Below are 27,957 nucleotides of genomic sequence, written 5' to 3' on the forward strand. Positions count from 1 at the left end.
CGTAGCTCTGAGCAGCTCACGGCTCTGCTCCGCCGTTCTAAAAACAGCTTGCACCGACAATTAAAGGTAACGGACCTTTACTGCTATGACTATAGGGATTATGGTGATGTGCCAATTTGCAGAAATGTTGAACTATCCCTTATGTTTCTTTTTTAGCTTAAAACCAGAACGGGAGAGAAACTGATGAACCAATCAGAGACCAGCTGGGTGTCTCCATGGAGACCACATCCTCCTCTCATCCATAAAAACAATAATACATCAATACAATAAATAGATCACAGCTCAACAGTTGGTAGAGTAGTGCTTAACGTTTTAAAGTCACAGAGACAAAGTGCTTCACATGTTAGAAATGACACAAACACAGAACTACAACTCCCATCAGGCACCTGGGTCTGGGTGTGGGTCTGGGTGTGTGTGTGTCAGTGTGTGTGTGTGTGTGTGTGTGTGTCAGGTGTGTGTGTGTCAGGTGTGCAGGTGGAACGCGCGGCTCAGGATCATCTCCGTGGCGACGCCGCCCAGGTGACACGCCTCCAAGACGCACACCAGCCTCTGATTGGCCAGCTGGGCCGCCATGTTGATGAGGTCACCTGACAGACAGAGAGAGAGACCTTCATCATCATCATCATCATCTTCATCTTCATGGTTGTGTGTGTGTTAGAGGTCTTCACGGGTCCAATTTGACGGACCCGAACCCAAATGGACCCGGACCCGACTGGCCCCGAGCTACTATTGTAAATATGAGTTCCGAGCCCGAACCGAACCCTTAAAAACCCGTGGACCCGAAATGCCCGAGTTCCTTTATGATTTAATACAAGTTGTCTAGCGTTAAATAAGACTTGTTTTTATTAGCTACTACTTTATGTTTCTAACCTAAACGTAGTCTTCTTCCGCTGCCAGCCCCCCCCGCCCCCCCTGGCCATAACGTGATGTAAACAGAAATAAATCCACGTCGTCATTTTCTTGTTTAGATGGTCATGTACTGTAATCCTTCTTCTTAGCCATTGCTAACGCCAGTCCACCGCTCATTTCCTCTTGTTTAATTAACGTTATAGTTTTGGAGTTTCCATGTGCTTTGCGTGGGAAAATAACGTTACCGCGGTAACAACACGCTACGGCAACTCGATTGTTTAACCATTTTGAACCATTAACCATAACGTTACGTTAATAAACAAACTTTTGAACTGCCCCGAGTCCTGACCGAGGCTCTAACTTTAGCCTGAACTGTCACCTTTGACGTCATCATCAGAGTCGTGTAGTTGTTTTGATCACGTGACATAAGACACACAGGCAGCTCGCAGCCTCGCATTGGACGGAAGGGGGAGGGACAATCGCCGGGTCCTCTCGGGTACTGTAGGACCCGGCCTTTCACAATAAGAGCCCCGAGCCCCGAGACAAACTCTACCGGTTCCGACCCGGCCCCGGAGTCACTTCTTGTGAGTGGACCCAAACCTGAGCCGGTCTGGGTCAGAACCTCGGGTTTTTGGGTTGTCGGGTTTTTCCGAAGACCTCTAGTGTGTGTGTATGTGTGTGTGTGTGTGTCCTGACCTGGGGACGGAGGAGGTCGGTGTGAGGAGAACGCTCCGTGAGCCAAGATGGCCGCCCAGGTGTTGGAGTGAGAAGAGGAGGAGGAAGAGGAGTGGGGGGAGTGGGGGAGGAAGACGACGTCGACCGACGCTCCGTCTGACAGAGCTGAGACAGAGAGAGAGTTTGTCACTAAACCAGAATCTAGCGTCGTATTTTTCATGCTGCATTCACCTGAAATTGGGCGGACGGCAGACGGACGACAGCCGCTGCACACCAGAAATACACAAATATTTGTCCTGAGACTAAAGAATGTTACGTTTTTTAGTCAATGTACGTTCAAATTAGGGCCAATGGCGTGAATCTTTGGAAATATTGTAGTGAAATTTCTGGGGAAAAAACGTGGTACAAGGTCTAAAAAAAAAAAAAAAAAAAGTTTTATAAAAATATTCTTGAAAAAAGTGGTAACATTTCTAAAAAAGAAAAACAAATTCTACAAAAACGTAGTAACATTTTTTGAAAAAAGTTTTGAAACAATTCTTTAAAAATTTCTAAAGAATTCTTTAAAATTTCTCAAAAGGTTTAAAAAAATTCTAGAAAAAACGATAAGATTTAGAAAAAAAAAGAAAAGTAAAATAATTCTCAAAGTTTATAAAGGGACATTGTGTAGGAATTCCTCCATCTAGCGTTGTGGTTGTATATCTCAAGCAACTCAGTCGTATTTTTCATGCTGCATTCACGTGAAATTGGGCAGACGGCAGACGGACGACAGCCGCTGCACGTAACGGTATAAACAAGCCTCTATGTCATGGCTATTCAACTAGATTTTTGTGAGGGCCAATTTTGTTGGGGGGCTGTGGCCCGGGGGCCGGTCATTCTTCTGAGCTACTGTATCTTCTGTTACCGTTTCATTGACAGCGGTGTTGGGCAAATTACTCTTGAAAAGTAATTAGATTACTGGTGGTACTGATTGAAGTACAGTTACAGTTCCTTCTTGTTACTTTATTAGGTAATTAGTTAGACTACTACAGTACATTATTACAGTAGGGTAGCCTACTAGTTACACCATCCCCTAAAAATAGCTAAATAAATAGGCTAAAAAAAATAATAATAAAATAAAAACTCTAGCAGGTCGACACTGTGTAGCCCAGGACTGGTGGCTAGTTGAATAGCCCTGCACTATGTAAACAAGTGGTCCGTCAGCACCAGGCAAAACAATACACGTGACAATATGTTGTCATGGCGATGTGGTATTGTTTTACCGGCTTTCTCTGGACTTCTGTGACTAAAATGACCTGATCTGGTTTGTTAGCGACGGCCGTCTGCCCGACTGCAGGTGAATGCAGCATCAGTGTAACGCTCCATTCAGAGCTGAAAGGAACACTTCACTTTGTTGATGTGGGGATTACTGATTAATGAAAAACAGACTGAAAAACCAAATAATCAATTTTCATGAATAGATAACAGGAGAAGTTACACAATGTCCCTTTAAAGAATTTTTTTAAACTTTTCTTTGAGAAATTTTACCATTTTTTTCTACCATCTTTTTTTTTTAGAATTTCTCCTCCTCCTCCTTCTCCTCTTCCCTCTTCCTCTTCTGATTTTTTATCCTCCTCGTCCTTTTAAAAACTTGTTTTGTTGTTTTTTTTTTTTACTTTTTTTGGAGAAATTTTACCATGTTTTTCTACAAATCTTTTTAACTATTTTATTTTAATTTAATTTTTAAAATTTTTTTCAACTTTTTTTATGAGGAATCTTATCACATTTTCTATTTTTTCCCCCACAAATTCAGGCCACTGACCCTAATTTGAAAGTAGTCTCAGTGTTACAGTCATGTCAAAGACAAAACATTGCACGTGTTTTGAATTTTTTGGGATAGACCAGAATTTTTCTCCACCAAGTCCTTGCAATTGACTGTTATTTCTGGGCTATTTATTGACTGATTATTAATTGATTGATTGATTGATAATTGATTATCAGGTAATTAACCAGTGGTGCAGTTCACAGCGACACCAGCAGGTGGCAGCAGAGGCACAGACATGGATGAAAATAATGAGAAACTGAAGACAACGATCTGGATCAAATAAATCTGGACTGACATGGAATCACAGCATCGGTTCCCATGACAACGCCCTCTGTGTGTGTGTGTGTGTGTACCTCTCAGTCTCAGTGTGTAGTAATCCCCGAGGGCCGAGTCGAACCTCTCAGGCGTCACTCTTCCTCCCATCGCCACGGCGACCGCCTGCTCGTCCCCGCGGGCGTGGTCGTAGTGCATCGGCAGCGTCTCCATGGCGACGGGCGTGAAGGCCGGCGGCGGCGGCGGCGGTCGGGCGGTGACGAAGGTCGAGGAGGAGTCTTCATCATCATCACCGTCTTCCTCAGCGACGGAGTTCTCTAGGAACTCCATCGACGCCTCGAACAGGAGCTCTGAGGAAGAGGAGGGAGCTCGTCTTACATTGGCTCCCAGTCAGCTACAGAATAGATTTTAAAGTTCTGCTACTGGTTTACAAATCACTGAATGGTTTAGGTCCAGGATACATGAATGACATGTTAGTAGAGTCTAAACCCAGCAGAGCTCTGAGATCTACTGACTCAGGTCAGATAGTGGAGCTCAGAGTTCAGACCAGACATGGTGAAGCAGCATTTAGGAACAAACTACCAGCAGAACTGAGATCAGCCCCAACTGTCAGCACTTTTAAATCCAGGTTAAAAACATTTCTCTTTTCACGTGCTTACAGCTGAGAACTTTAAACTTTATCTATTTTCTTTTCTTTTACTTGTATTTGCTCTTGCTTTTAACTCTGTTTTTAGTGTTTTGTTTGTTTTTATTCTGTCTTATGCTTCTTCTTTTTTTAATGTTTTGTCTTTATGTAAAGCACATTGAGTTAACTTAGTATATGGTATAGAGGGTAAAGATTTAGTTATGGAGATAGCTTATATATTTATATTTATATTAATGATGATATGTATGTAGTATGTATTTATTTTGGTTATATAGATATTTATATAGAATATATTTTTGTAATTATATACTTATATGGATAATGATGTAGCATATATTTAATTTTGTAATTATATATTTATATAGATATTTATTAAGGTTACACATGGTATATACTTATATAGGTCTATTATGTACTGTAGTTAGGATGTATAGTTGCAAACCAAAGAGCAGATAAAAGGGGTGGGAAATTAAAATAAGTATTGTACTTCTTCCCACTTCCTTTTTCGAACAATGTGCGGTGTTTTGTTATGTCTTAGCTCTTTATTTTTAATATTTTGTTTGTTTTTTTTCTCTTTTTTTTCTATCTATTGTATGTACAATAGTTACATACAATTTCTTTTATTTTTATTTTTATACATGTTCGAAAATAAAATACATTCATTCATTCATTCACATTCAGTTGCCTTGGTATGAAATGCACTATAGAAATAAAGATGCCTTGCCTTGTCTTCATCATCTTCACCATCATCATCCATAGATATCTACACGTAGATGCCTCTGCCTCTGACGCTGCTGCCCATTGGAACGGATCATCGGTGTCTAACTTCTACTTCCTGTATCTCCAGAGGCAGTAGAGGTCTATCACTGAAGCTCTTTGTTTTAATATCAATACTACAACTCAGCTACATAACTCACCTTAGCAGTTATAGGGTTAATGTCAGTGCCATGAAACTGATTTAATATGGCCTAGCACAGTTATATAGGTAACCTACTGTGGTTTACACTCACTCGCTGGCCTCATCACCATGGTAACCACAAACTCACAACTACCACAGCTGGGGAAAACAGCTGATAAGACTATAGCCTACACATACAGGCAACAAAATAACAAACTATTAATATATTAACTAACGGTATACGCACTAAATGTAACACACATCCACCCTATGATACGTTACCTTAGTTTCATTTATGTCAGATAACTCACCTACATCAAATTCAACAAGTTCATAACAGTTCTATAATATAAAACAACTTATTACTGGAGAAAAGTTCTTCCATGTCTCTTGGTTTTGGCGTTTCTTTCATGGGAACATCCGTACGCCGCACAAAAGTTCTGCATTTCACCAGATTCACAGCTGTCAGACGGTCTGACGGTTTTCTGCACTGATAAAAAGCCGAGTAAACACATGAGCCTCCCACTATGGCGACTGCATTGTTCCCAAGTGTACAACATCATGTGGACAGTCTGCCTTCTCAGTAAAAGGGGTTAGTTAACCTATGGAACACTTCACCCACTCACCTGAAACTGGAGACTGACACAAACTCCTTTAACAGAGGACTAAAAGCAAAACAACAACGCTCACATGTATAGATACAGACTTTTTTATTATTACTATTTTTACTGTTACGATCATGATTCTGTTAACTCAATCTCCTCTCGTTAATCTTGTGCTCTGTATTTTTTAGTATGTTACTGTCATGATGTAGTGTCATGCACTTGGTTTTATCTCATACTGTTGATAATATGGTCTGTATTTTTAGGGCTCTGTCTCGCGAGATTTTTTTTTTTTTTTATGTTAAAGAATGTAAAGCAGGGTTTGGTAACACTTTATTTTAAGGGGTCCTTGTTCCTGTGTATCTACCTAATTAATTACAGTGTAATTACCTATGTAACCGTATGTAATACCATGTACTTACATTGTAAATACATAGTGTATTTTGGTGTACTTACAGGTCCTTGTTACACTTGTAATAAGAAATGCCACAGTGGCCTCTCTCTCTGCACAAGCATTTCTTATTACAAGTGTAACAAGGACCTGTAAGTACACCAAAATACACTATGTATTTACAATGTAAGTACATGGTATTACATACGGTTACATAGGTAATTACACTGTAATTAATTAGGTAGATACACAGGAACAAGGATCCCTTAAAATAAAGTGTTACCCAGGGTTTCCACTACCAGTTACCATTACTTTGCACCTCTTTCCACTACACAGTTATAACTCTACTCGACTTGGTTTAGGTGCTTTTCAGTCACAGCTGAGTTCTTCATTCCTCCTCAGTAAAAACCAAAGTTACCAACCAGCGCATCCAGCGCTAATTATCGACTCTGTGGCGGCCGCGACGCTCTCTCTCTCTCTCTCTCTCTGGCGAACACACACACACACACACACGGACAGGTCGCGTTGTGACGGTAATAAACGCGCTAGACGTCCGACGTGGGAGTGAGGAGAGGGGGGGATCCGAGTAGTGAAATGTCACTGGAGGGGGTGGGGGTGGGGGGGGGGTGGGGTCGCTGCCACTACTTAAAAAAATCCTAGAGGAAACACTGCACATAATTTTATTTGCATTTGAAAAAAAGAAATAAATATTTAATTTTATTTAATTGATATTAACTTTTATAAATTTTAGTTTTAGTTTCAATTTGTGGAAGAAGAAATGTATTTAAAGCTCATGCTTACATCATGCATGTAAATAGTTTAGTTACAATAAAACATTTCAAAATGCATGTGCAACTCGGTTAAATAAAAGTCTGTTGGTCCAGTCATATATTTTGTCATTGTAGTTTTCTTAAAATCTCGTCTCGTCTCGATCTCGTGAGATGAGTGTATCCTCACACCCCTAGTATTTTTAGATTAGCCGCCTATGGACTGGTGTTGAGAATTAGCACATGTGCTAAACACACTCAAGCAAAGCATCTGGTCTGTCCACTGGAACAGTCTCAATGTGTTTGTGATGTCCATATCAAATAAATAAACATAACACAACATAACGGTCTGACTGTTGACCGATGGTCAGGAGGAACTCCTCCTCAAGATGGCCGCCGTCAGACATTCCCGACAAGCCCGAATGCACCATCTACGTATATATATCTATGATCATCATCATCATCATTACCCCCCCCCTCCCTCCTCCTCCTCCTCCTCACCTGTGGTGTTGCGTTCAGGCTCCTCTCTGCTCCAGGGGTTCCTGTGCAGAGACACCGGTCGTCATGACGAAGCAGCAGCATGATGATGATGTCATGACCACACGGTGATGATGTCACTCACCTCCTCTTCCTCAGCGCCTCCGGCTGCAGCGTCGTCCTCCTCCTCTTCCTCCCGTAGTCAAGGTGACGAGGCGTCAGTCGACTGGCGGAGGAGGAGGAGGGGGAGGAGGGGGAGGGGGGAGGAAGAGGAGGAGACAGGGGGGAGGAGGAGAGGGGGGGTCTGAAGGAGTGGGGGGTGGAGGGGGGAGGGAGGGGGGAGGAGAAAGAGGAGGAGAAAGAGGAGGAGGAGGGGGAGTTAGGGAGACGAGGGGAGGGGGAGGAGGGGGAGGAAGAGGGGGAGAGAGACAGAGATCGGTCCGTCCAAAACAGACAGTTGTCCTCCTGAAGGAGAGGAGAGAGGAGAGGAGAGGAGAGAGGAGGGAGGAGAGGAGAGGAGAGGAGAGGAGAGGAGAGGAGAGAGGAGAGAGGAGAGAGGAGAGAGGAGAGAGGAGAGGAGAGGAGAGGAGAGGAGAGGAGATAGGAGATAGGAGATAGGAGAGAGGAGAGGAGAGGAGAGGAGAGGAGAGGAGAGGAGAGGAGAGGAGAGAGGAGAGAGGAGAGAGGAGAGAGGAGAGAGGAGAGGAGAGGAGAGGAGAGGAGAGGAGAGGAGGAGAGAGGAGAGGAGAGGAGAAAGGAGAATTAACTCATTGATGACTATAGGACGAATCTCCTTGTTGTTTACAACTACTTCCTGGTAGAAAACCAGCATGAGAACAATAGTGACGGACGAGAGTTTCACTATATTTATCTACTTTTTCATGTCACTATATCACCGTTTAGACTAATCTGATGTTTGTAAAGTTTATAAAACCAATGATTGGACAAACATTACTATTTACGTGTGCACATTTTTGTAATTAGTCATGGTTATCATAGATTAGCCGGGCTAACGGTTAGCTACCTGTTTAACTTTAATAACTCAGTGACTCAATAAACGCTCCATGAAAAAATACTTTCTCCAGCGGATATCTGAGTTCCAACATGACTGAGCTAACTGGAGTAGTTTCATGTCGTGTCCCACAACGGGAGGGTTTTAACAGCTGACGTCCTGCTGTTAGCTTAGCTACCGCCGTTAGCTTAGCTACCGTTAGCTGTCCCTGTCAGCTGATCCACTGATGCTTTCTAGACACTGTGATTCCCCCAAACTGAATAAATACAACACATAGCAACACAACACACACACACAGAAATTTCAGATTTGTCTAAACGGTGATAGGGCGTGAAAAATATGATATATAGCTAAACTCTCGTTCGTTACTATTGATCTCATTCAAATTACAGCTGGTTTTCTACCAGGAAGTAGAATGGAAACAACAAGGAGATTCGGTCTATAGTCATCAATCTAATTACAACCGTTCACTGCCATTGACGACTATCCACAAGTTTCCGAACGTCATCTATGGTCAAAACCGGAAGCTGGTTTTGCCGGTTTTGGTGGAATTGTACGTTTACTTTTCCATGGTTTTCAGTCGTTGTCATAGTTGCGGTAAACGCATGGATCTATTAACGCTGGCTTTTAACACGGATGTCAGTCGGTGTGATATCCACTGTTAAAAGCTGCTGTGATGATCCATGAGTTTTACACATTTTCATTGAAAAAAATTAAAAAATAAAGAAATCCATGCATTTACCGCGACTACTGAAACCATGGAAACGTAAACATAACATTCCACCGGAAGAGCAAAACAGGCTACGTTGTTGACGTTCGGAAAAAGGTGGATAGACGTCAATGGCGTTTTTCACCGGGAGGGGCTGGAGGACGGTCTGGCGGAGCTTGTCCATCATTATCAGGCTTGTAAACGAGTGTAAAGACGTGTAGCTGTCCTGTAGGGGGCAGTAGCGTTCTCTTTGGATGAGAGATCAGCACTGATTATGAGGAGAAGAAGCGAGATCGTATGTGTCGCGGTAGTTCGGAGAGGAAGAGGGTCGCGATCGTGAGAAAACGACGGAGATCATTGAAAAAAAAAAACCTCATCACCACATCACACTGACTACATCTATAAGAGATGTATTTTGATGGTAATTCTATATATTTCTATAATTTACAGGTGGTGGATGGAGCAGTGGTCGACCATGGGGCAGAGGTCATGTGACAGCTACAAACGTACAAAAAAGTTCATGCATTTTTACTGATATTTGTAAATAAATTATTATTTTGCCATCAAAAGTCCTTTCTCAGTGTTGTTTTTGTTGTTTTATAGAAGGAGAACACTGTTCAGATGTGTGAGGTGTCACTAAAGCAAAAAATATCAACGTCAAACTAACTCACTGTTCTGCTTGACATGTCTCTTTCCACAAAAAGCTCCTTTTCTCTCTGTTTTGGTCAAAAACTGGTGTTTTTGGCGAAACCAGCCGATGTTCTACTGCCGTTTACTAAAGAACGGAAAAAGGTAGAAACAAACTTTTTTTTCCTAATGAAAGAAGAGAGTCTACTCTTTCTCTTGGTAGTTTCGGTGTTTATATAGTCATAGAATACAATATTCTGTGGGTCTTGAAATATCGGTCAAAATGCTCTAAAGCGGCTGGCAGCCAATGAGTTAACAAGAAACCGATCAGAAACCCACCTCTCCTCGGCAGCTGTACGTAACCATGGTAACCGTTGCCTGGATGCAGAAGCTGCGTCGCTCCCGGTAACAGAGTCGGCCCACCTCCCTCTGAAGCTCCGCCCCCCTCAGGAAACCCGGCTCACCTGAACACGACACACACACACACACACACACACACACACACACACACACACGGCTGTTACACACTCTGTTCATCTACACGCCGTGATGTCACCGTGATGTCACCGTGATGTCACACACCTCTCCTGTCCTTCATGTACGTCTCCAGGGAGACCGGAGGGGGCGGGAACAGGAAGAAGCCTCCAATCAGAGCGCGGCTCAGCACCAGCTGGTCGTCCTGGCAACGCAGCCAGCGGAGGAAACGGCGCACGGCGGGAAGCTTCCTGTAGCTCATCTCTGAGTGGTGGCCCAGGCCTGGCCAGCCGGCCAATCAGAGGAGAGGAGAGGACCGAGCCCAGCCGGCCAATCAGAGGAGAGGACGGAGACCAGCCGGCCAATCAGAGGAGAGGACAGAGGTGTGTCAGGTTTGGTCTGGTTTTCATTATGGATCCCCGTTGGTCTATTCTCTCTGGGGTCCAGACACTCAAACATAACAATCAAAGCATAATAGAAGAACATTTTCAGAATTTAATTATTAAAATACAAAGTATCCAAAACAATATTATAAACACAAAACAAGTTCAACTCATTCAAAACATTACATTAAGATTTCACAGTAGTAGTAGTAGTGCACATTGGATATAATATAAGTTTCAATAAGGCAATCATAGTTTTAGTTTTTTGTAAAAGTTAAAAAAAGTAAAAACATTAAAAAATTTTAAAAAACAGCGACGTTTTCAAACTGTTTTACATTATAAGGACCCTTAAACTGACAGGACAGGAAAAAGTCTAGAAAAAAGTGGTAACATTTCTCAAAATGAAAAAAAATTTGAAGCAAACACCAGTCAATTTAGTCAATGTATCTTTAAATTAGGGCCAATGGTGTGAATTTTTGGAAATATTGCAGAGAAACCTACAAAAAAGTGGTACAATCTCTCCAAAAACATTTAAACGTTTCTAGAAAAAAAAAGTGGTAAAAATTCTAAAATAAAACAAAACAAAACATTTTTTTAAAGAAACTTGTATAATTTCTCCTATAAGTTTTTTAAAAATTCTAGAAAAAGTGGTAAAAAAAAAAAAAAGGTAAAAAAATTCTCAAAAATAAAAAAAAGTTTAGAATTTCTAGAAGTGGTAAAAATAAATCTTCTACAAAACAGTGGTAAAATTCCTCAAAATTGGAAAATAAATTCTAGAAGAAACGAGTAAAATTTCTCAAAAAAGTTTTTAAAATATTCCAATCAGAGCACAGCAGGCTTGTTGCCGTGGAGACTCACCGGTGCAGTAGAGCTGAGTGTAGGTGGAGTTGGTGAGGAAGCAGCTGCCGTCAGACTGACCTCGGATCAGCTTCAGCCTGGTTACCACGACAACACACACTGCACACACACACACACACACACACACACACACACACACACACACACACACACACAGTCACTTATCAGAGATATTGACAACAGTGATACTAATCAGTGTGTGTGTGTGTGTGTGTGTCTCACGTGGGTGCAGCTTGCCGTAGACTTCAGGTTGCGACGTGGCGAACAGCTTCACCATGATTGGCCGATCGCTGTTCCCGTCCTCCAATCGCAGCCAGCGATACTCCAGAAGCTCCGCCCCTCGGCCGTCTACACACACGCACACACACACACACACACACACACACACACACACACACACACACACACACACAGACACACACACACACACGTGGATTAATCATCACTATTACTGCTGATTAGGGTTGCAAAATATCGGGAATGTTCAAACTTGGAAACTGTCCATGGGAATTAACAGGAATATATGGGAATAAACGGGAATAAATCCGAAATTTACAAAATTGAAGTTTGGTTATGATAAAACAAAAATATTTACGTTTATGTTTGGATATGATACAGTTTGTTTAAATTACCCCCAATTTCCAGTTAATTCCCATAAATTCCCAATAATTCCTATAAATTCCCATAATTCCCAATAATTCCTATAAATTCCCAGAATTCCCATAAATTCCCAATAGTTCCTATAAATTCCCATAATTCCCATAAATTCCCAATAATTCCTATAAATTCCCAGAATTCCCAATAATTCCTATAAATTCCCAGAATTCCCATAAATTCCCAATAATTCCTATAAATTCCCGTAATTCCTACAAATTCCCAGAATTCCCAGTAGTTCCTATAAATTCCCATAATTCCTATAAATTCCCAGAATTCCCAGTAGTTCCTATAAATTCCCATAATTCCCAACAATTCCTATAAATTCCCATAATTCCTACAAATTCCCAGAATTCCCAGTAGTTCCTATAAATTCCCATAATTCCTATAAATTCCCATAATTCCCAATAATTCCTATAAATTCCCATAATTCCCAATAATTCCTATAAATTCCCAGAATTCCCAGTAGTTCCTATAAATTCCCATAATTCCCATAATTCCCAACAATTCCTATAAATTCCCATAATTCCCAATAATTCCTATAAATTCCCAGAATTCCCAATAATTCCTATAAATTCCCAGAATTCCAATAAATTCCCAATAATTCCTATAAATTCCCATAAATTCCCAATAATTCCTATAAATTCCCGTAATTCCTATAAATTCCCATGGAAAGTTTCCAATTTGGAATATTTCCAAAATTCCCCGGCTTAACTTCCCATGGAAAGTTTCTTGCAAATTTACTGGAAATGTTCCGCCCCCTTTGCACCCCTCGGCTACCACTGATACTGATATACGATGCCGGTAACCATGACGACCTCACTGACTCACCCTTGCTCCTGATTCGCTCCGCCCGTCCGGAGAAGGTCAGCAGGCCGATGACGTCACACACGTCGCCGTGGGAACGCTGCTGCAGCTCGTTGCTGGTGAACAGAGACAGAGAAGCTGTGTTGTAAATCATTCACTCATTCACTCTCCACTACATCATGTAGACCAGTGGTTCCCAAACTTTTTAGTCTTGCGTACCCCCTGAGCCGTTTTGCCATACCACAAGTACCCCCTCCCTCATACGTGCTGATGATTCTCCAAAAGTGGTCATAACGTAACACAACTGATTAAGAAATGAAAATCATTTCAATTTCTCTGTTCAATTTGTACAAAGACACATATTCTCCTGCATTTTAGTTGTTTCTGGCTGTTGTGGTGTTTGTTGTGGTCAAACGTGTCTTCACAGAGTTGTAGGACTGTCACAAACTAAAATTTCAATTTTGTTCAATTTTGTTTTTCATTTAAAGGGATAGTTCACCCTAGAATGAAGCTCCTCTTCCTGGTCCGTCCAAATCTCGCGTGATTTGCGCCGGCGTCAGTGCGGTTACTGCGAATCACGCGAGATTTGGACGGACCAGGAAGAGGAGCTTAAAGCTTCCGCTACAAACAAGCTTAAAATATAGACTTATTTAATTTTTTTCGGGACAATTACGCAATTTGGGGCTTCAGCACAAGACGGACATTACATACGAGCATCATGGAGGTATTTGGATGTTTTTTTGTGTGTGTTTTTTTACGAAGAGCTCTGGTGTCCCTTTGCAACCGTTATATGGACATGCACTGCTACGCCGAGACCCCCTGTAACTCAGAGAAGCCACGGAGGAATCTGACACTTCTTCCAGCCCTTAGTCAACATGAGGGTGAGTAGATAATGAGCGAAATATCATTCTAGGGTGAACTATCCCTTTAAATGAAAAGCTAACTATGAGTTGTGCAATTCCAGCGTATTGTTTCATTACATTCATTAGAATGCCTCTCCTTGGGGCGGTGCGTGGCGCAGTGGTTAAAGCGGCCGCCCCATGTGGAGGCTATAGTCCTCAACGCAGGCGTCCCCGGTTCGAATCCCGCGTCGGGCAGACCTTTCCTGCATGTCATTCCCCCTCTATCTGCCTCCCCCTTGCTATCAAATAAAGGCAAAAAGCCAAAAAAAAAAAGAATGCCTCTCCTTTCCTCTGACGGGTGGGGCTCCCCCCCCTCCCCCCTCCCTCACAACACACACACACGTGCAGGCAGACAGCGGAGAAAAAGAGGGGAGACGACAGAGGAGTGTTGCCGTTAATATCGCCGTTTTAAACTCTTAGGGCTAAATTCACCCAACGTGCGTCTAATTCTGTGTAACTACTCACTCAGGTCCAAACGCTCTGGACGCTGCCTGGTCTGCTCTCCTCTGCTCTGCTCTGCTCTGCTCTGCTCTGCTCTGCCTGTCGAGTGTGCGCGTCGGGCGCTGTGGGGGTGCGCTGTTAATATCGATACTTTTAGAAACCAGTCATGTATCCAGATGCGCCGTTTTGCATCGATACTTTTGACAACTATACAAAGCTGTGCTACAGGTTGTTGTCTTCTGGGGGGAACTAGTTGTGGCACACGTACCATTTCAGTAATGGGCTTCTGAAGTGACTCGGAATATCTACTTATCATCTTAGTAATAAATGAATTAATGTTTCTACGTACCCCCTGCAATGTGCTCACGTACCCCTAGGGGTACGCGTACCCCACTTTGGGAACCACTGATGTAGACGATGTAGGGAATGACGGGAGGAGAATTCGGTAATTTTCTCAACGTGGTTGTGTCAGCAGATGCTCCAGGTGTTAGCGTGTTAGCGTGTTAGCCTACTGCTGTGACGGAAGCAGACGAGAATCATGTAAACAAACCAGACACATAAAAATAAAATAATAAAAACCGGGAACATTTATTTATTTTATTTTAATGTTTATTTAACAGGGACGATACATACAACATTGCCACAAAGAATGAAAAATGCGATGCATACAAGACGTCTAGCTTCAGCTAATTTGCAGTCTTTGTCCCTGGTCAGGCTAGAGAAGGATAAAAGATACTGAATACCGTTACAATAAGTGCAATAATACAAATACAGTGAATAGGTATCATGAATAAATAAACACAGCTACAAAATTTTGATTAAGAAATTGCACAAATTAAATACATTAAAGGGATAGTTCAACATTTTGGCAAATTGGCCCATTGCCATAATCGCTATAGTCATAGCAGTAGGTTCGTTACCTTTAATTGTAGGTGTAAGCTATTTTCAGTACAGCGGAGCGCAGCAGCAGGCTGCTCAGAGCTACGCTATGGAGGCTAACGGAATTTCTTGGTTTCCCTCATTAAACTCATCAAATTCAAACTCCACAGCGCTTTTGTAGACAAGTTGTGACCTGCACAACCACCACGCTATGAGATAATGACGGAACGATACGAAACGGAGCCGTTTTCGAGGTAAATACAGGGTAAATACGGAGACTGCTTGCTGAAAAACTGTCCCTGAACGCAACGCGCATCAGCGGTTTTGTATGAATTTACCTCGAAAACGGCTCCGTTTCGTATCGTTCCGTCATTATCTCATAGCGTGGTGGTTGTGCAGCTCACAACTTGTCTACAAAAGCGCTGTGGAGTTTTGGGATGTTGTATTTGATGAGTTTAATGAGGGAAACCAAGAAATTCCCTTAGCCTCCATAGCGTAGCTCTGAGCAGCCAGCTGCTGCGCTCCGCCGTACTGAAAATAGCTTACACCTACAATTAAAGGTAACGAACCTACTGCTATGACTATAGCGATTATGGCAATGGGCCAATTTGCCAAAATGTTGAACTATCCCTTTAAACATTAGTAAAATGCTGTATTGACAGTGACTTGAGAGAAGTTAATGTTCTTAATTCATTCAATTAATTCAAATTAATTTGAGGATGTGATTCTATGTGGTTGTGTTTCTCGGACAATAAACTGTTGAAATATCAGAAGTTTGGTTTGGTCGACTACTGTTGTGTGTCCCGACCGTGAGCTGTGGCTATTAGCTTAGCTGGTTAGCTGTGGCTATTAGCTTAGCTCGTTAGCTGTGGCTATTAGCTTAGCTGGTTAGCTGTGGCTATTAGCTTAGCTGGTTAGCTGTGGCTATTAGCTTAGCTCGTTAGCTGTGGCTATTAGCTTAGCTGGTTAGCTGGTATTTCCTCCATATTCTACTACAGTTTCTTTATCAGATTGATTTAATGCTGCCTGTTATTGTTGGGATGCTGCTGCCCAACTCCTGCTGCTCAGGCAAACGGAGCCAAGGCAAATACGTCTGAGAAATTCTCACCAAATTTTTTACCTTTTTTTTTTTTTTTTTTACCACTTTTTCTAGAATTTTTTAAAAACTTTTAGGAAAAATTTTACTCGTTTCTTTAAAAAAATGTTTTGTTTTGTTTTTTTTAGAATTTTTACCACTTTTTTTTGTGTGTGTGTGTGTGTGTGTACCTGCTGTAGAAGCTGTAGGCAGCGTCTGGCGGGAGGTGCTCAGGAGAAACAGAGGATTCTGGGAGCAGCGCGATGCGAGCAGCCGGATTCCTGCTGTTGACACTGAGCTCTGCACACAGAGAGAGAGAAGGAGTGAGACGTCTGGGTAACACTTTACTGTAATAGGTATTCCAGGGTTTATACAGGAATCTTGAAGTTAATTTTAAAACCTTTTTAAGACTTTTTCAAGACCTTCTCAATATTTTTCAACACCTCACCACCACTTGTAACCATTTACACTAGTGACACTTTTAACTTGACAGTTCTAGTTTGTGATAAAGACTATAGACCACTATGATGCAACAGAATTCAGTGTAATAAAAGGCAAAGTTTATAAAAAAAACAAACAAACATTGCTCCACTCTCAAAAAACAAAAACAACAATCTTCTTTTCTTTTTTATGAACCGGTTCATCTTTGTTTTTTAATAAAATGAATAAATTCACACACTTTTACAATGTTTTTTAGGACTCAAACTCTTGGACAGCTAATTCAGAAAAAATACCTTCAAAATGTAAGACTTTATAAAGTTGTGAAAAGACTTTTAAATACTTTTTAAGGGTCTTAATTTTCCCAAAATTGATTTATCACCTTTTAATACTTTTCAAGACCCCGCGGACACCCTGTATTCATCAGATTGACATAACAGCTGTCATAAACATCAATGAATACTTCTGACAGCTGTGGTTAAGTGTCTTTCAGTAAGTTATGTCACTTTTGATGCAAAGTTGACATTGTTTGAGATGTTCCTTGTTATGAGAACTTGACATAATTTTTAAAGTGTGTCCATGAGGTCTGCTATGACAGTTTAAATTGTCTTTATGTCAAGTTGTCAGAACAAAAACATCTCAAACAATGTCAACTTTGCATCAAAAGTGACATAACTTACTGAATGACACTTAACCACAGCTGTCAGAAGTATTCATTGATGGTTATGACAGCTGTTATGTCATGGTTTATTGTATTCTTTGGATCCCCATTAGTCTACATAATGATGCAGACTATTCCTCCTGGGCTCCACATTAAATCAAACACTTATTCCAACAATACAGTGTTTATGCAAAAAATAACATAAAATCATTTATCCTGAATATACCATACCATACCATACCAACTTTATTTATAAAGCACTTTAAAAACCCAGTGGACCAAAGTGCTGTACAAAATCACACACAAAATATACAATTGGCATAAGACACTAAAAGTACATAAAACACAACAGAAAAATAATAAAGAATAAAATAAAGTGCATTTAAAATAACACTATACAAAACAAATAAACAATTAAAACATAGCGCATAGGTGAGTCAAACAATAAATAACTGACAGCAGAATAAAAGACATCAGTTAAAAACGGGGTCAAAGGCTATGGAGAACAGGTGAGTTTTGAGGCGCTTTTTAAAAACATGCAGCGATGGAGCCTGTCTGATATCAAGAGACAGGTCATTCCATAGCTTTGGTGCCACAACTGAAAAAGCGCGGTCCCCTTTAAGTATAAATATATATTAATAATATATTATAAATATATTAACAAGATTATAGAAATGCATATTAAGTAGTACAAAGTAAATGAGTTAACATGATCAAGAGGAATAATTAAGCAATATTACCCGAGAGGGTGTGCTTTAACGTCATTTGAGCACGACGGTGATGCGGTCAGGACCGAGGCGCTTGCAATATTGTATAATATTGCGATTATACAACAATTACCAACAAAATAAAGCGTATAATTAAATAAATATTCATGTTGATGGACGTTTTGCTCTCAAAATTTAAAGTTTTTTGCGAGTGTGCTTCCCGTTTCCATGGAAACAAATGGGGTCTGACTAATAACTGAAACACAATCAGTCACGTCAGTAGACTCCTATGTGTAATGGAACCTAGTTCACCTCTACAGCAAATAGTCCGAACCTTAGTAACGACCTAGCAACAGAAATGATTTTCTAGTCCCAGATGAGTGAACTCTGAGCTGACGTTCATGTTTTAACGCGGTCTCGTCTCGGACTTTCCCCAACTAAATCAACACTGCACAAACTCGCCCAAGTTATAACAAAGATGTTGTTTTTTTCCTTTCACAGATGTAGCTTCTACAACCGCAAACTCTGCATGTAAATGAAGTTATAGCGCCGTGTCGCCGACACAGCTGATAGAGAAAGACAAACCATTACTCCAGATTATTTAAAAGCCCAAAAGGCGCAAGAGAGAGAAACATACAGGTAATCACCTCCGTTTTATCCAATGAAATATTCAGCTCCAGGCAAAAACATATTCACCGCGATCACAACTCGTGTCTCTCCGACTTTGTAACGTTACACACATGGGAGGGAGACAATCCTCTCGGCTGTAACGGGGAAGTTTACAATATATTAACAAAAAATAAAATAACATAATTGTTCTATAAATGTGACTTTGGCAGGTGTCAGGAACAACCTACAGGAGGTCAATGTAGTTTGTTATTTATTTTCACGAGTAATAAATGAGGTTTTTTTAAAATAAAAGGAACTACTTGTTGTATAATATAGCTTTTTACATGATTATAAAATAGTTACATGATTATAGAAGAGTATACATGAGATAACCTGAAGCATAAATGTTCAACGCAGGTGTATTAACATGCTTGAATTCAACTTATGACAGTTTTATTTCAATCTGATGAATACCTATTCAAGTAAAGTGTTACCCAGACATCTGACACACACACACACACACACACACACACACACACACACACACACACACACACACACACACACACAGACACACACACGTGCGCGTGGCGGTCCTCACCCAGGTCGTCGCTCTCCGACAGGAAGTGCTGCTTGAGGCGGAAGCGGCTCAGGCTGATGACATCACCGGGCCTCAGGCGGCGGTACCAGTCGACACACACACTGTTCCACAGCACCACACACACACTTCCTGTCTGGTCGCACACCTGCAGCAGCGCCTAGACACACACACACACACACACACACACACAGGAACACACACACACACACACACACACACACACACACACACACACACACACACACACACACACACAGAGACACACACACACACACACACAAGGTAAAACAGCGGTTGTCAGAGTCATTAAAAGGGTTCAAGGCGCCCGCACTTTTTCTTGACATTTTTAAACTTCTTTTTTTAGAAATTGTATCACTCTTTTTTTTTGGGTAGAATTTTTATTTTTAGAAATTTTCCTAATTTTTTCTAGAATTTTTAAAACTTTTTTTTTTTTGATAAATTTCACCAGTTTTCTTTAATATATATTTTTAATGTTTTTATTTATTTATTTAGAAAGTTTTCTAGACATTTTATAACTTTCTTTTTGAGAAAATTGATCACTTTTTTCTTGACATTTTTAAACTTTTTTTTTTAGAATTTTTATTTTATTTATTTATTTATTTATTTATTTATTTTTTTAGAAATGTTCCCAATTTTCTAATTCTAGAATTTTAAAAACTTTTTTTCTGATAAATTTCACCAGTTTTCTTTAATGTATATTTTTAATTTTTAATTTATTTATCTATTTAGAAGGTTTTCTAGAAATGTTTGAACTTTATTTTGAGAAAATTTAAAAGAAATTTTTAAATTTTCTTCTTGAGAAATTTGATCACTTTTGTCTTGACATTTTAAAACTTTTTTTTTTTGAGAAATTGTATCACATTTTTTCTACAATTTTTCCTTTTTTTTTCTTTTTCTTAGACATTTTACCAGTTTTTTTTCTAGAACCTCAAAAACTTTGTTTTGATAAATTTCACAATTTTTCTAGAGAAATTTTTTAACTTTATTTTTGAGAAATGTTACCACTTTTTCCAGAGGTTTCAATAAAACTTTTAATTTAAACGTTTTAAGAAAGTAACGTTATTCAGGCTCAGAACAAATATTTCTGTATTTCTGGTGTTTGCTTCAAAGTTTTGTCCCATGGGTCCGTGGTCTAATCTGTGTCCTTGATGTAAAAGAGTTTCAGAACCACGTAGCCGGGTCATTCTCAAAATACGGTGAAAAACATGTCCCTGCATTTTCCAGACACACAATTGCTTGAAAATTTAAAAAAATCATCCACATTAAACCAAAATTATGTAATTTAAAACCATTTTAAATGATGATGATAATTTCAGTTTATATATTTACTGTTTTATTTTATTTTTTTCAGTTTAAATTTCCTTTGTATCTAAAAAAAACGATATTTCCAATTAAAATGTCATTTTTCAATATGGTTCTTTTTTTGTGTCATTGGTGTTACTTTGATTTGCGCTATAATGAAATATTTTTATGGAAAAAAAAAGTTTAATAAGTATAATTTATAGATTTTAAGTTGCTGACTCATGCTGGCTTTGAGCTAGCTTGGACACTATTTTGTGTAATTAGCCTTCTATAGATATTTAAAAAAGAAAAATATTCTAGTTGTCCATTATAGTTGGTAACATGGTCAACATGCTAATAAATAGTTCCCACTAAATTAAATTTGTGAAAACGGAATTGAAAATTTTAACTTTTTTGACTCGGAAAATCTATTTTGTATTTTGATAATGACCCAGCCCTGTGTGTGTGTGTGTGTGTGTGTGTGTGTGTGTGTGTGTGTGTGCGTGTGTGTGTGTGTGTGCACCGACCTTATAAGGACATTCACAGTTCCTGTCCGTTCTCCCGTAGTACATCAGGTGAGACTTGTTGATGATGCGTACGATCAGCTGATGCTGCACGGCGCCCCTGGCGACGCCACGGCGACCGGACAGGAAGGCGTCCCGCAGCTCGGACACGGTCACGGTCGGCCGTCGCCCTGGCAACACGTAAAAGTTTCCACGTCCGTGTCATTGATTATTGATTTCTACATATGTGACCCGTTCCATCAAAATGAGTCGGATGTCGAAACGTTCTGTTTTTAGATAATCAGCTGAAAACGTGGAAAACCCATATAAAATAAAATAAAAATGTTTTACACTAATTTCAAAGCAATGACATTCAAAAACAATCTCCCAAAGTTTCACAGTCCAGATAACTGAGAAAAGGCACGAAAATGATGATTAAAGTTGATCTGCAACTTAAACCCTCTGAAAATGAGTGCTGCTTCGGTGCAAAACATGAAATATCTCCTGAACCGTTCATGATAGAGACGAGCTGTAAACTGCATCTGAATCGCGGGATTCTCCGCTTTCCGACGGTCATTGAATGTTGCATCTATGGCGAGCAGGGACGGGTACAGAAACAGATGCTAAACCGAGTAGCATCGACGCTAACAGAGCGTAGCATCGACGCTAACAGAGCGTAGCATCGACGCTAACAGAGCGTAGCATAGACTCTAACAGAGCGTAGCATCGACGCTAACAGAGCGTAGCATCGACGCTAACAGAGCGTAGCAACGACACAACGCTTGCACATGTTTTACAAAACATGACAACTTCTGAACCGTTTATGATAGAAACGAGCTGTAAAAAGCATCTGAATTGTGAGATTCTCTGCTTTCCGAGGGTCATTGAATGGTGTCTCCGTGACAACAAGGGGCCGTACAGGGTGCGTGTAATCACGTGGTACAGGAGCAGATGCAGAGTCACTGGCAAAAACTTTAAAGGGATAGTTCAACATTTTGGCAAATTGGCCCATTGCCATAATCGCTATAGTCATAGCAGTAGGTTCCTTACCTTTAATTGTAGGTGTAAGCTATTTTCAGTACGGCGGAGCGCAGCAGCTGGCTGCTCAGAGCTACGCTATGGAGGCTAAGGGAATTTCTTGGTTTCCCTCATTAAACTCATCAAATTCAACATCCCAAAACTCCACAGCGCTTTTGTAGACAAGTTGTGACCTGCACAACCACCACGCTATGAGATAATGACGGAACGATACGAAACGGAGCCGTTTTCGAGGTAAATTCATACAAAACCGCTGATGCGCGTTGCGTTCAGGGACAGTTTTTCAGCAAGCAGTCTCCGTATTTACCCTGTATTTACCTCGAAAACGGCTCCGTTTCGTATCGTTCCGTCATTATCTCAGAGCGTGGTGGTTGTGCAGGTCACAACTTGTCTACAAAAGCGCTGTGGAGTTTTGGGATGTTGAATTTGATGAGTTTAATGAGGGAAACCAAGAAATTCCCTTAGCCTCCATAGCGTAGCTCTGAGCAGCCAGCTGCTGCGCTCCGCCGTACTGAAAATAGCTTACACCTACAATTAAAGGTAATGAACCTACTGCTATGACTATAGCGATTATGGCAATGGGCCAATTTGCCAAAATGTTGAACTATCCCTTTAACTGCAGTTTTAAATGTAGATTTTAGAACGGAATAAGAGAGTAGGAGATCGTAATTCAAATGGCCACATCTAGAAAACCATCAAATGTAGCTATGACTTTGACTAGGGTATCATTTTAAAGCTTATTTTCTAATCTTTCCATTGATACCAAAATCTCAACTTTGAAATTTGGGTCACTGTGACTCAGTTTGATGGATCAGGTCACATGTATCCAATCAGTATCACTAGAACCGACCGACCTTCCTCCTCCTCCTCCTCCTCTTCCTCCTCCTCTTCCTCCTCGGGGGGTGGGGCCTCCGTCCACGCCGCGCCGCTGTAGTCCACGCTGTTCCACAGGGGCAGGAACAGGCTGCGATTGGCTCTCAGAGGAACCACATGACCTGCAACACCAAGACAGGAAGTTGTCATCGTCTGTCCCGCCACCTTAAGGCCCAATCCCATTTCCCCCCTTGGCCCTACAGTACCACTCCCGTTAGGACAGAGGGGTAGGGGCAAGTGGTAGGGCTACATACCCCTCCAAACGGAGACTTTTCAGAGGCACACTCCAAACGGAGGGGTATGAAAAGTTTCCCAGAATGCATCTTGCGGCAGCCGGCAGCGGTGGCTGTAAAACGAAAATTGTTTTATTTCTTGCTGTAGCGCTGTTATTACGTCACTTTGTTAAGTTTTAATATTTTTTCATGTGAGAAAGTAACTGTTTAGGTCCCAAATGTGCGGTTAGTTTACCCAAATGACGGCGGGTTAGAAGTTTGCTCTGACGATTTTTGGGAGAAGTGAAGCTCCAGGAGGAGCGGCTCCTCACAGAGACAGCAGCCGGTCTGCAGCGCTGCTCCGCCGGCCAAACTACGTCCTCGTCCTCGGAGAGAAGGCGATCGCTAATTAACTTACCCGCAGGTTTTTAGAGGTTTACCACCGGCTGGTTAAATTCTTTTTAGCATTTAAATGTTGGTCTCATTGATGAAATCTGACAATTGTGGCAGTAGCATTAGTTTATTTGAATGTAAAGTGAAGCTTCATGTGTGTATCAGACAGAGGAGCAGGCAGCGCTGCCTCGGGGCTCTGTACGTACAGAAATCACCACATTTACATCAGTAAATAAATGTTTTACAATGAACCGATCAGTCTGCATTAAGTTTTATCTTATTTTATTAAGTTATATGGTACACGGCTATTTGATTTCTGGCAAAAGCTCGCCGCATCAGCTTACGTAAAAGCCAGTGAGACTACGTGATGACGTATGTGATTGTTGAAGGGGCGTCCCAATTCGTAGGGGTTGACTTTCTACCCCTACCCCTTGTAGCTCCGTTTCAAGGGGCGAGGGGCAAGGGGTAGGGGAAGGGGTAGGGGTAAAAAAGAGAAATGGGATTGGGCCTAAAGCTCCACCCCCCTCGCTGGCTCCGCCCCCTCTGGCGCCGTGAAGGGGGCGGGGCTTCGTACCTGCAGGTTCTGACGGTCCGAACCAGGGCAGAGCGTCCCAGTCCACGTCGGACGTCCTAACGTCCTCCTCCTGACCTCTGACCTCCGCATTCACCAGCCTGTAGCTGCAGGAAGTAACCAAGTACAAATACTTAAATTCAGGTATCTGTACTTTACTTGAGTATTTATTTTTCTGACGACTTTTAATTTTACTCTCTACATATTAACACACATATTTCTCAACATTACTATGAAATGGACCGTTATTTCTTGGCATTATGACGTGATGTCCCATTCTATTTATCACCGATTGCAAAAATTCATTTTTACTTTTTACCTTAAAGGGATAGTTCAACATTTAGTCAAATTGGCCCATTGCCATAATCCCTATAGTCATAGCAGTAGGTTTGTTACCTTTAACTGTCGGTGCAAGCTGTTTTTAGAACGGCGGAGCAGAGCCGTGAGCTGCTCAGAGCTACGCTACGGAGGCTCATTATGGGATTTCTTGGTTTTCCTCATCAAACTCATCAAATACACAATCCAACAACTCCACAACGCTCTGGTGGACAAGTTGTGAGCTGCACATTCACCACGCTATGAGATAATAACACAACGTTACCACACAGAGTTGTTTTAGAGGGAAATACAGAGACTGTTGATGACTATAGGGATTATGGCAATTAGGGCTGGGACGATATGCTTTTCTCCCGATTTGATTCTTCTACGATTTTTTGGATGGCGATTCGATTTAAATTGTGATTCTACGATACTGCCAATTCTCTTGATTTTTAGTCTTTAGCATTTTTAACATTTATCTGCACACAAATACTGTAGGAGCCTAGAAATGAACATACTCCATTATAAAGTGAACTTAAACCCTTTTCAAAACCTGGACTCTCTGGATGTAAAAAAGGCGAACAGATGCACATTGCACAATATTTCAAAAAATTCAAAAAAACAAAAAAAATAAAAATCGATTAAAAAAAAAAAATCGTCAAAAAGGATATCGCGATATTCATGTGAATTGATTTTTTCTCCCACCCCTAATGGCAATGGGCCAATTTGACTAAAATGTTGCACTATCCCTTTAAACACAGTGTGTGAGTACTCCTGCCCCCTCACCTGTGTGTCTCTCCAGACGCCCCGGTGCATGCTGGGAGCAGCTGTGCCGTCATGGCGGCGGTGAAGGCGGCGTTCCTCAGCGTGGCGCCGGCTCTCAGGACGTTCGTCTCCACCAGCCGGTTCAGACCGGGGTCGAGGGTCACGGCCAATCGGCAGTCACCGTCTGACAGCGTCACGTCGTACAGGTCCTCACCTGGACGAGAGAGAGGACAGGTAAGGCTTCGTTATTTATACAGCAGCGCATTTCATACCAAGGCAACTCAATGTGATTTACATAAAGACTAAACATTAAAAAAAAAAGAAGCATAAAACAGAATAAAAACAAACAAAACACTAAAAACAGAGTTAAAAGCAAGAATACTCTCTTGAATACTCGATTCTGATTGGTCAATCACCAATATTCTGCTGTGTTTATTTCTTGTCATACCATGGTCTGGGTGAATCCTCGATTCTGATTGGCTGCTGGGTGTCCATTAAAAAGTGATAATGGACACCCATAAAGATGTTCCGGTAAAATAGCCTGATTACGTTCTAAATATTACTGCGCTGGCTCAAACGCTTGTTAGTAACCACGGCAACGGACACTCGGACCAAAACAACTTTTTTTCAGCGCATCACGGCACTGGAGTCTGTAAACACACCAGCGGTAAGAAGCACTGGACCTCTGAAAAACTTTGTGTCACCGTAACGTTTAAGCCGTCACCTCACCTCCCTTCACTGATCAACTACCAGGCTGTGGCAGAGTCACTGGCTGTAGTTATGCTGCGGTCACAGCGGGTCCCTCTTTTCTTTCTTTTATCGCCGACGAGTTTATTAAATAGTCCGCTCGGCTCAGCCGCTTGTTGTGAAAGACGTAATGATTTTAACGGTAAAAACAACATTAAATTATAAGTAATTGATTTAACATGTATTTATCTCGTAAGTGACCATGGTATAAGCGGGATAATGCCCTTCGAGGTGTCCGATTATCAGACATTAATGGACTTCACGGGTTCACGCCTCCGCGTCGTCCATTAATTTCTGATAGTGGACACCTCGTCGGGCATTATCCCTTACGTAACAACCGACCAACTCTACATTATCCCTTACTTAGCTAAAGTTTTAAGTTCTTAAAAGAGCTCAGCTGCATGTGAAAAGCCGTCTGTCTGTCTGTCTGTCTGTCTGTCTCACCACTGAGTACAGCCTGAGGGAAGTAGACAGACGAGCCCTGGTCTCGACTGTAGCGCCGCACGTCCACCACAGACAGGACCTCTCTGCAGACGGCCGGGGGGGGCCAGGACGTCTAGGGAAGGAGACAAGGAGATGAGGAGATAAGGAGACAGGGAGACAAGGAGATGAGGAGACAAGGAGACAAGGAGACAAGGAGACAAGGAGACAAGGGAGATAAAATATCCCCAGTAAAAAGACAGGAACAAGCTTTGAGCTTTGAGCCAGTTGATCCTAATAAAAGACTTTTCATTGACAGATGTTGTTTTGTTTCCAGCTGTTGATGTTATTTATTGTATCAATAATGAAGAACAAACTAGATGCTGATTAGGAAACATCAAAGGCATCAAAACGTTTCAGTCCAGTCTTCTACTGATCAATAACTGATCAATAACTGATCGATCACTACCCCTGTTCCCTGTCAGGTGTTTTACTGCTCCACCTCTTTGCCCAGAAGACAAAAAAAGTTGCACTCAAATATCCCCGACTAGTTTACTGTTTATTTCTCCCTAAAGTGGCTTCGAATTGTGAAATGTCTGACCTTAACCGTGGTCTGCAGTGCAACTACGATTTAAGTTTTTGCTTGAGAATTATTATTACTGTTCATATCAAGATGCTTCTGTGCCAGGAGTTGATGACACCAACTTGATGTTAGTTAGTTTTTTCATATTGTTCATATGGCAATAAATGCAAAATCTATTTTGCCAAAACAATATTGTATTTTCTTATCATTAACTGTAACTGGAGCAGCCTAGGTAATGTTGTCAAAATAATCTGTTATTAATCATTATAGTAATAGCCAATAGTATTGATATTTGGAGTTGGAGAGGTGCGGCCAGAGCACCAGCATGTGGACGTACTGTGTTCGCTTGAGCTTTCGCTCAGTCGCTCAAGCAGCTCATCAGGGGAGTTGAATTTCTGCTCAGGAGTTTTGAAAATTAGAGGGAACATTGATCACTACAGACTCCATTCACAGAACTGCTGATTTAACAGCGTCACGCGGAGCTCCCACTCCACTCGCACGCGGCGGCTCTTTGATCTCGTTACGTCTGTTTAATTTAGTCTCGCGCTCCAGACGTGGAGTTGTAACGAGTTGTAACGAGTAACGACGTTACTTCACCGCGACGTGAGTGAAGGGAGTCTCTGGTGCTACTGCTGCTGCGGCTCTTCAGCTGATCAATGATCAATGATCTATAACAGCGGTGGTAACGGTAACGGAGTAACGAGTAACGGAGTAACGGGTAACGGAGTAACGGAGTAACGGAGTAACGGGGTAATCAGACCTGGTTCTGCCCGGGTCTGGACCGGGTCAGGGTCCTGTGGAAGACGCAGCCCGCGGCCGCCGCCATCTTGGACAGCCCAAACAATAACAGTGCGGTGCATTGTGGGAGGAAGAGTCTTCTTTTCGTTTTTTTTTTCCCAACTTTATTTAACAAAATCATGTACAAACCAAACAACATGGCTTTCATTGCAGGTGCATTGAGGAATGCAGAATAGATCATCTGCAGGTTTGTTGAACATGGTCGATATAATAAAACT

At 41.4% G+C, this 27,957-nt stretch overlaps 1 protein-coding gene across 1 annotated transcript; it reads right to left on the reverse strand.

Annotated features, from left to right (window-relative positions):
* Window positions 1-73: 73 nt before the first annotated feature.
* Window positions 74-27,801, reverse strand: LOC146968297 (RPA-related protein RADX). Its single transcript, XM_085759881.1, has 18 exons — window positions 27,702-27,801; window positions 26,383-26,494; window positions 25,213-25,405; window positions 24,112-24,215; window positions 22,914-23,054; window positions 21,046-21,212; window positions 19,217-19,373; window positions 16,392-16,500; window positions 12,928-13,019; window positions 11,665-11,790; window positions 11,443-11,541; window positions 10,310-10,483; window positions 10,067-10,191; window positions 7,525-7,844; window positions 7,404-7,444; window positions 3,679-3,948; window positions 1,546-1,689; window positions 74-587 (listed from the first exon to the last, which is right to left on the reverse strand). The coding sequence occupies exons 1-18, from the start codon at window positions 27,765-27,767 to the stop codon at window positions 463-465; spliced, it is 2,565 nt and encodes an 854-aa protein (XP_085616007.1). The 5' UTR covers window positions 27,768-27,801; the 3' UTR covers window positions 74-462.
* Window positions 27,802-27,957: the final 156 nt, after the last annotated feature.

This window comes from Trachurus japonicus, chromosome 18 (genome assembly GCF_045865225.1).
Source record: "Trachurus japonicus isolate A0001 chromosome 18, Traja_1.0".
Lineage (NCBI taxonomy): Eukaryota > Metazoa > Chordata > Actinopteri > Carangiformes > Carangidae > Trachurus > Trachurus japonicus.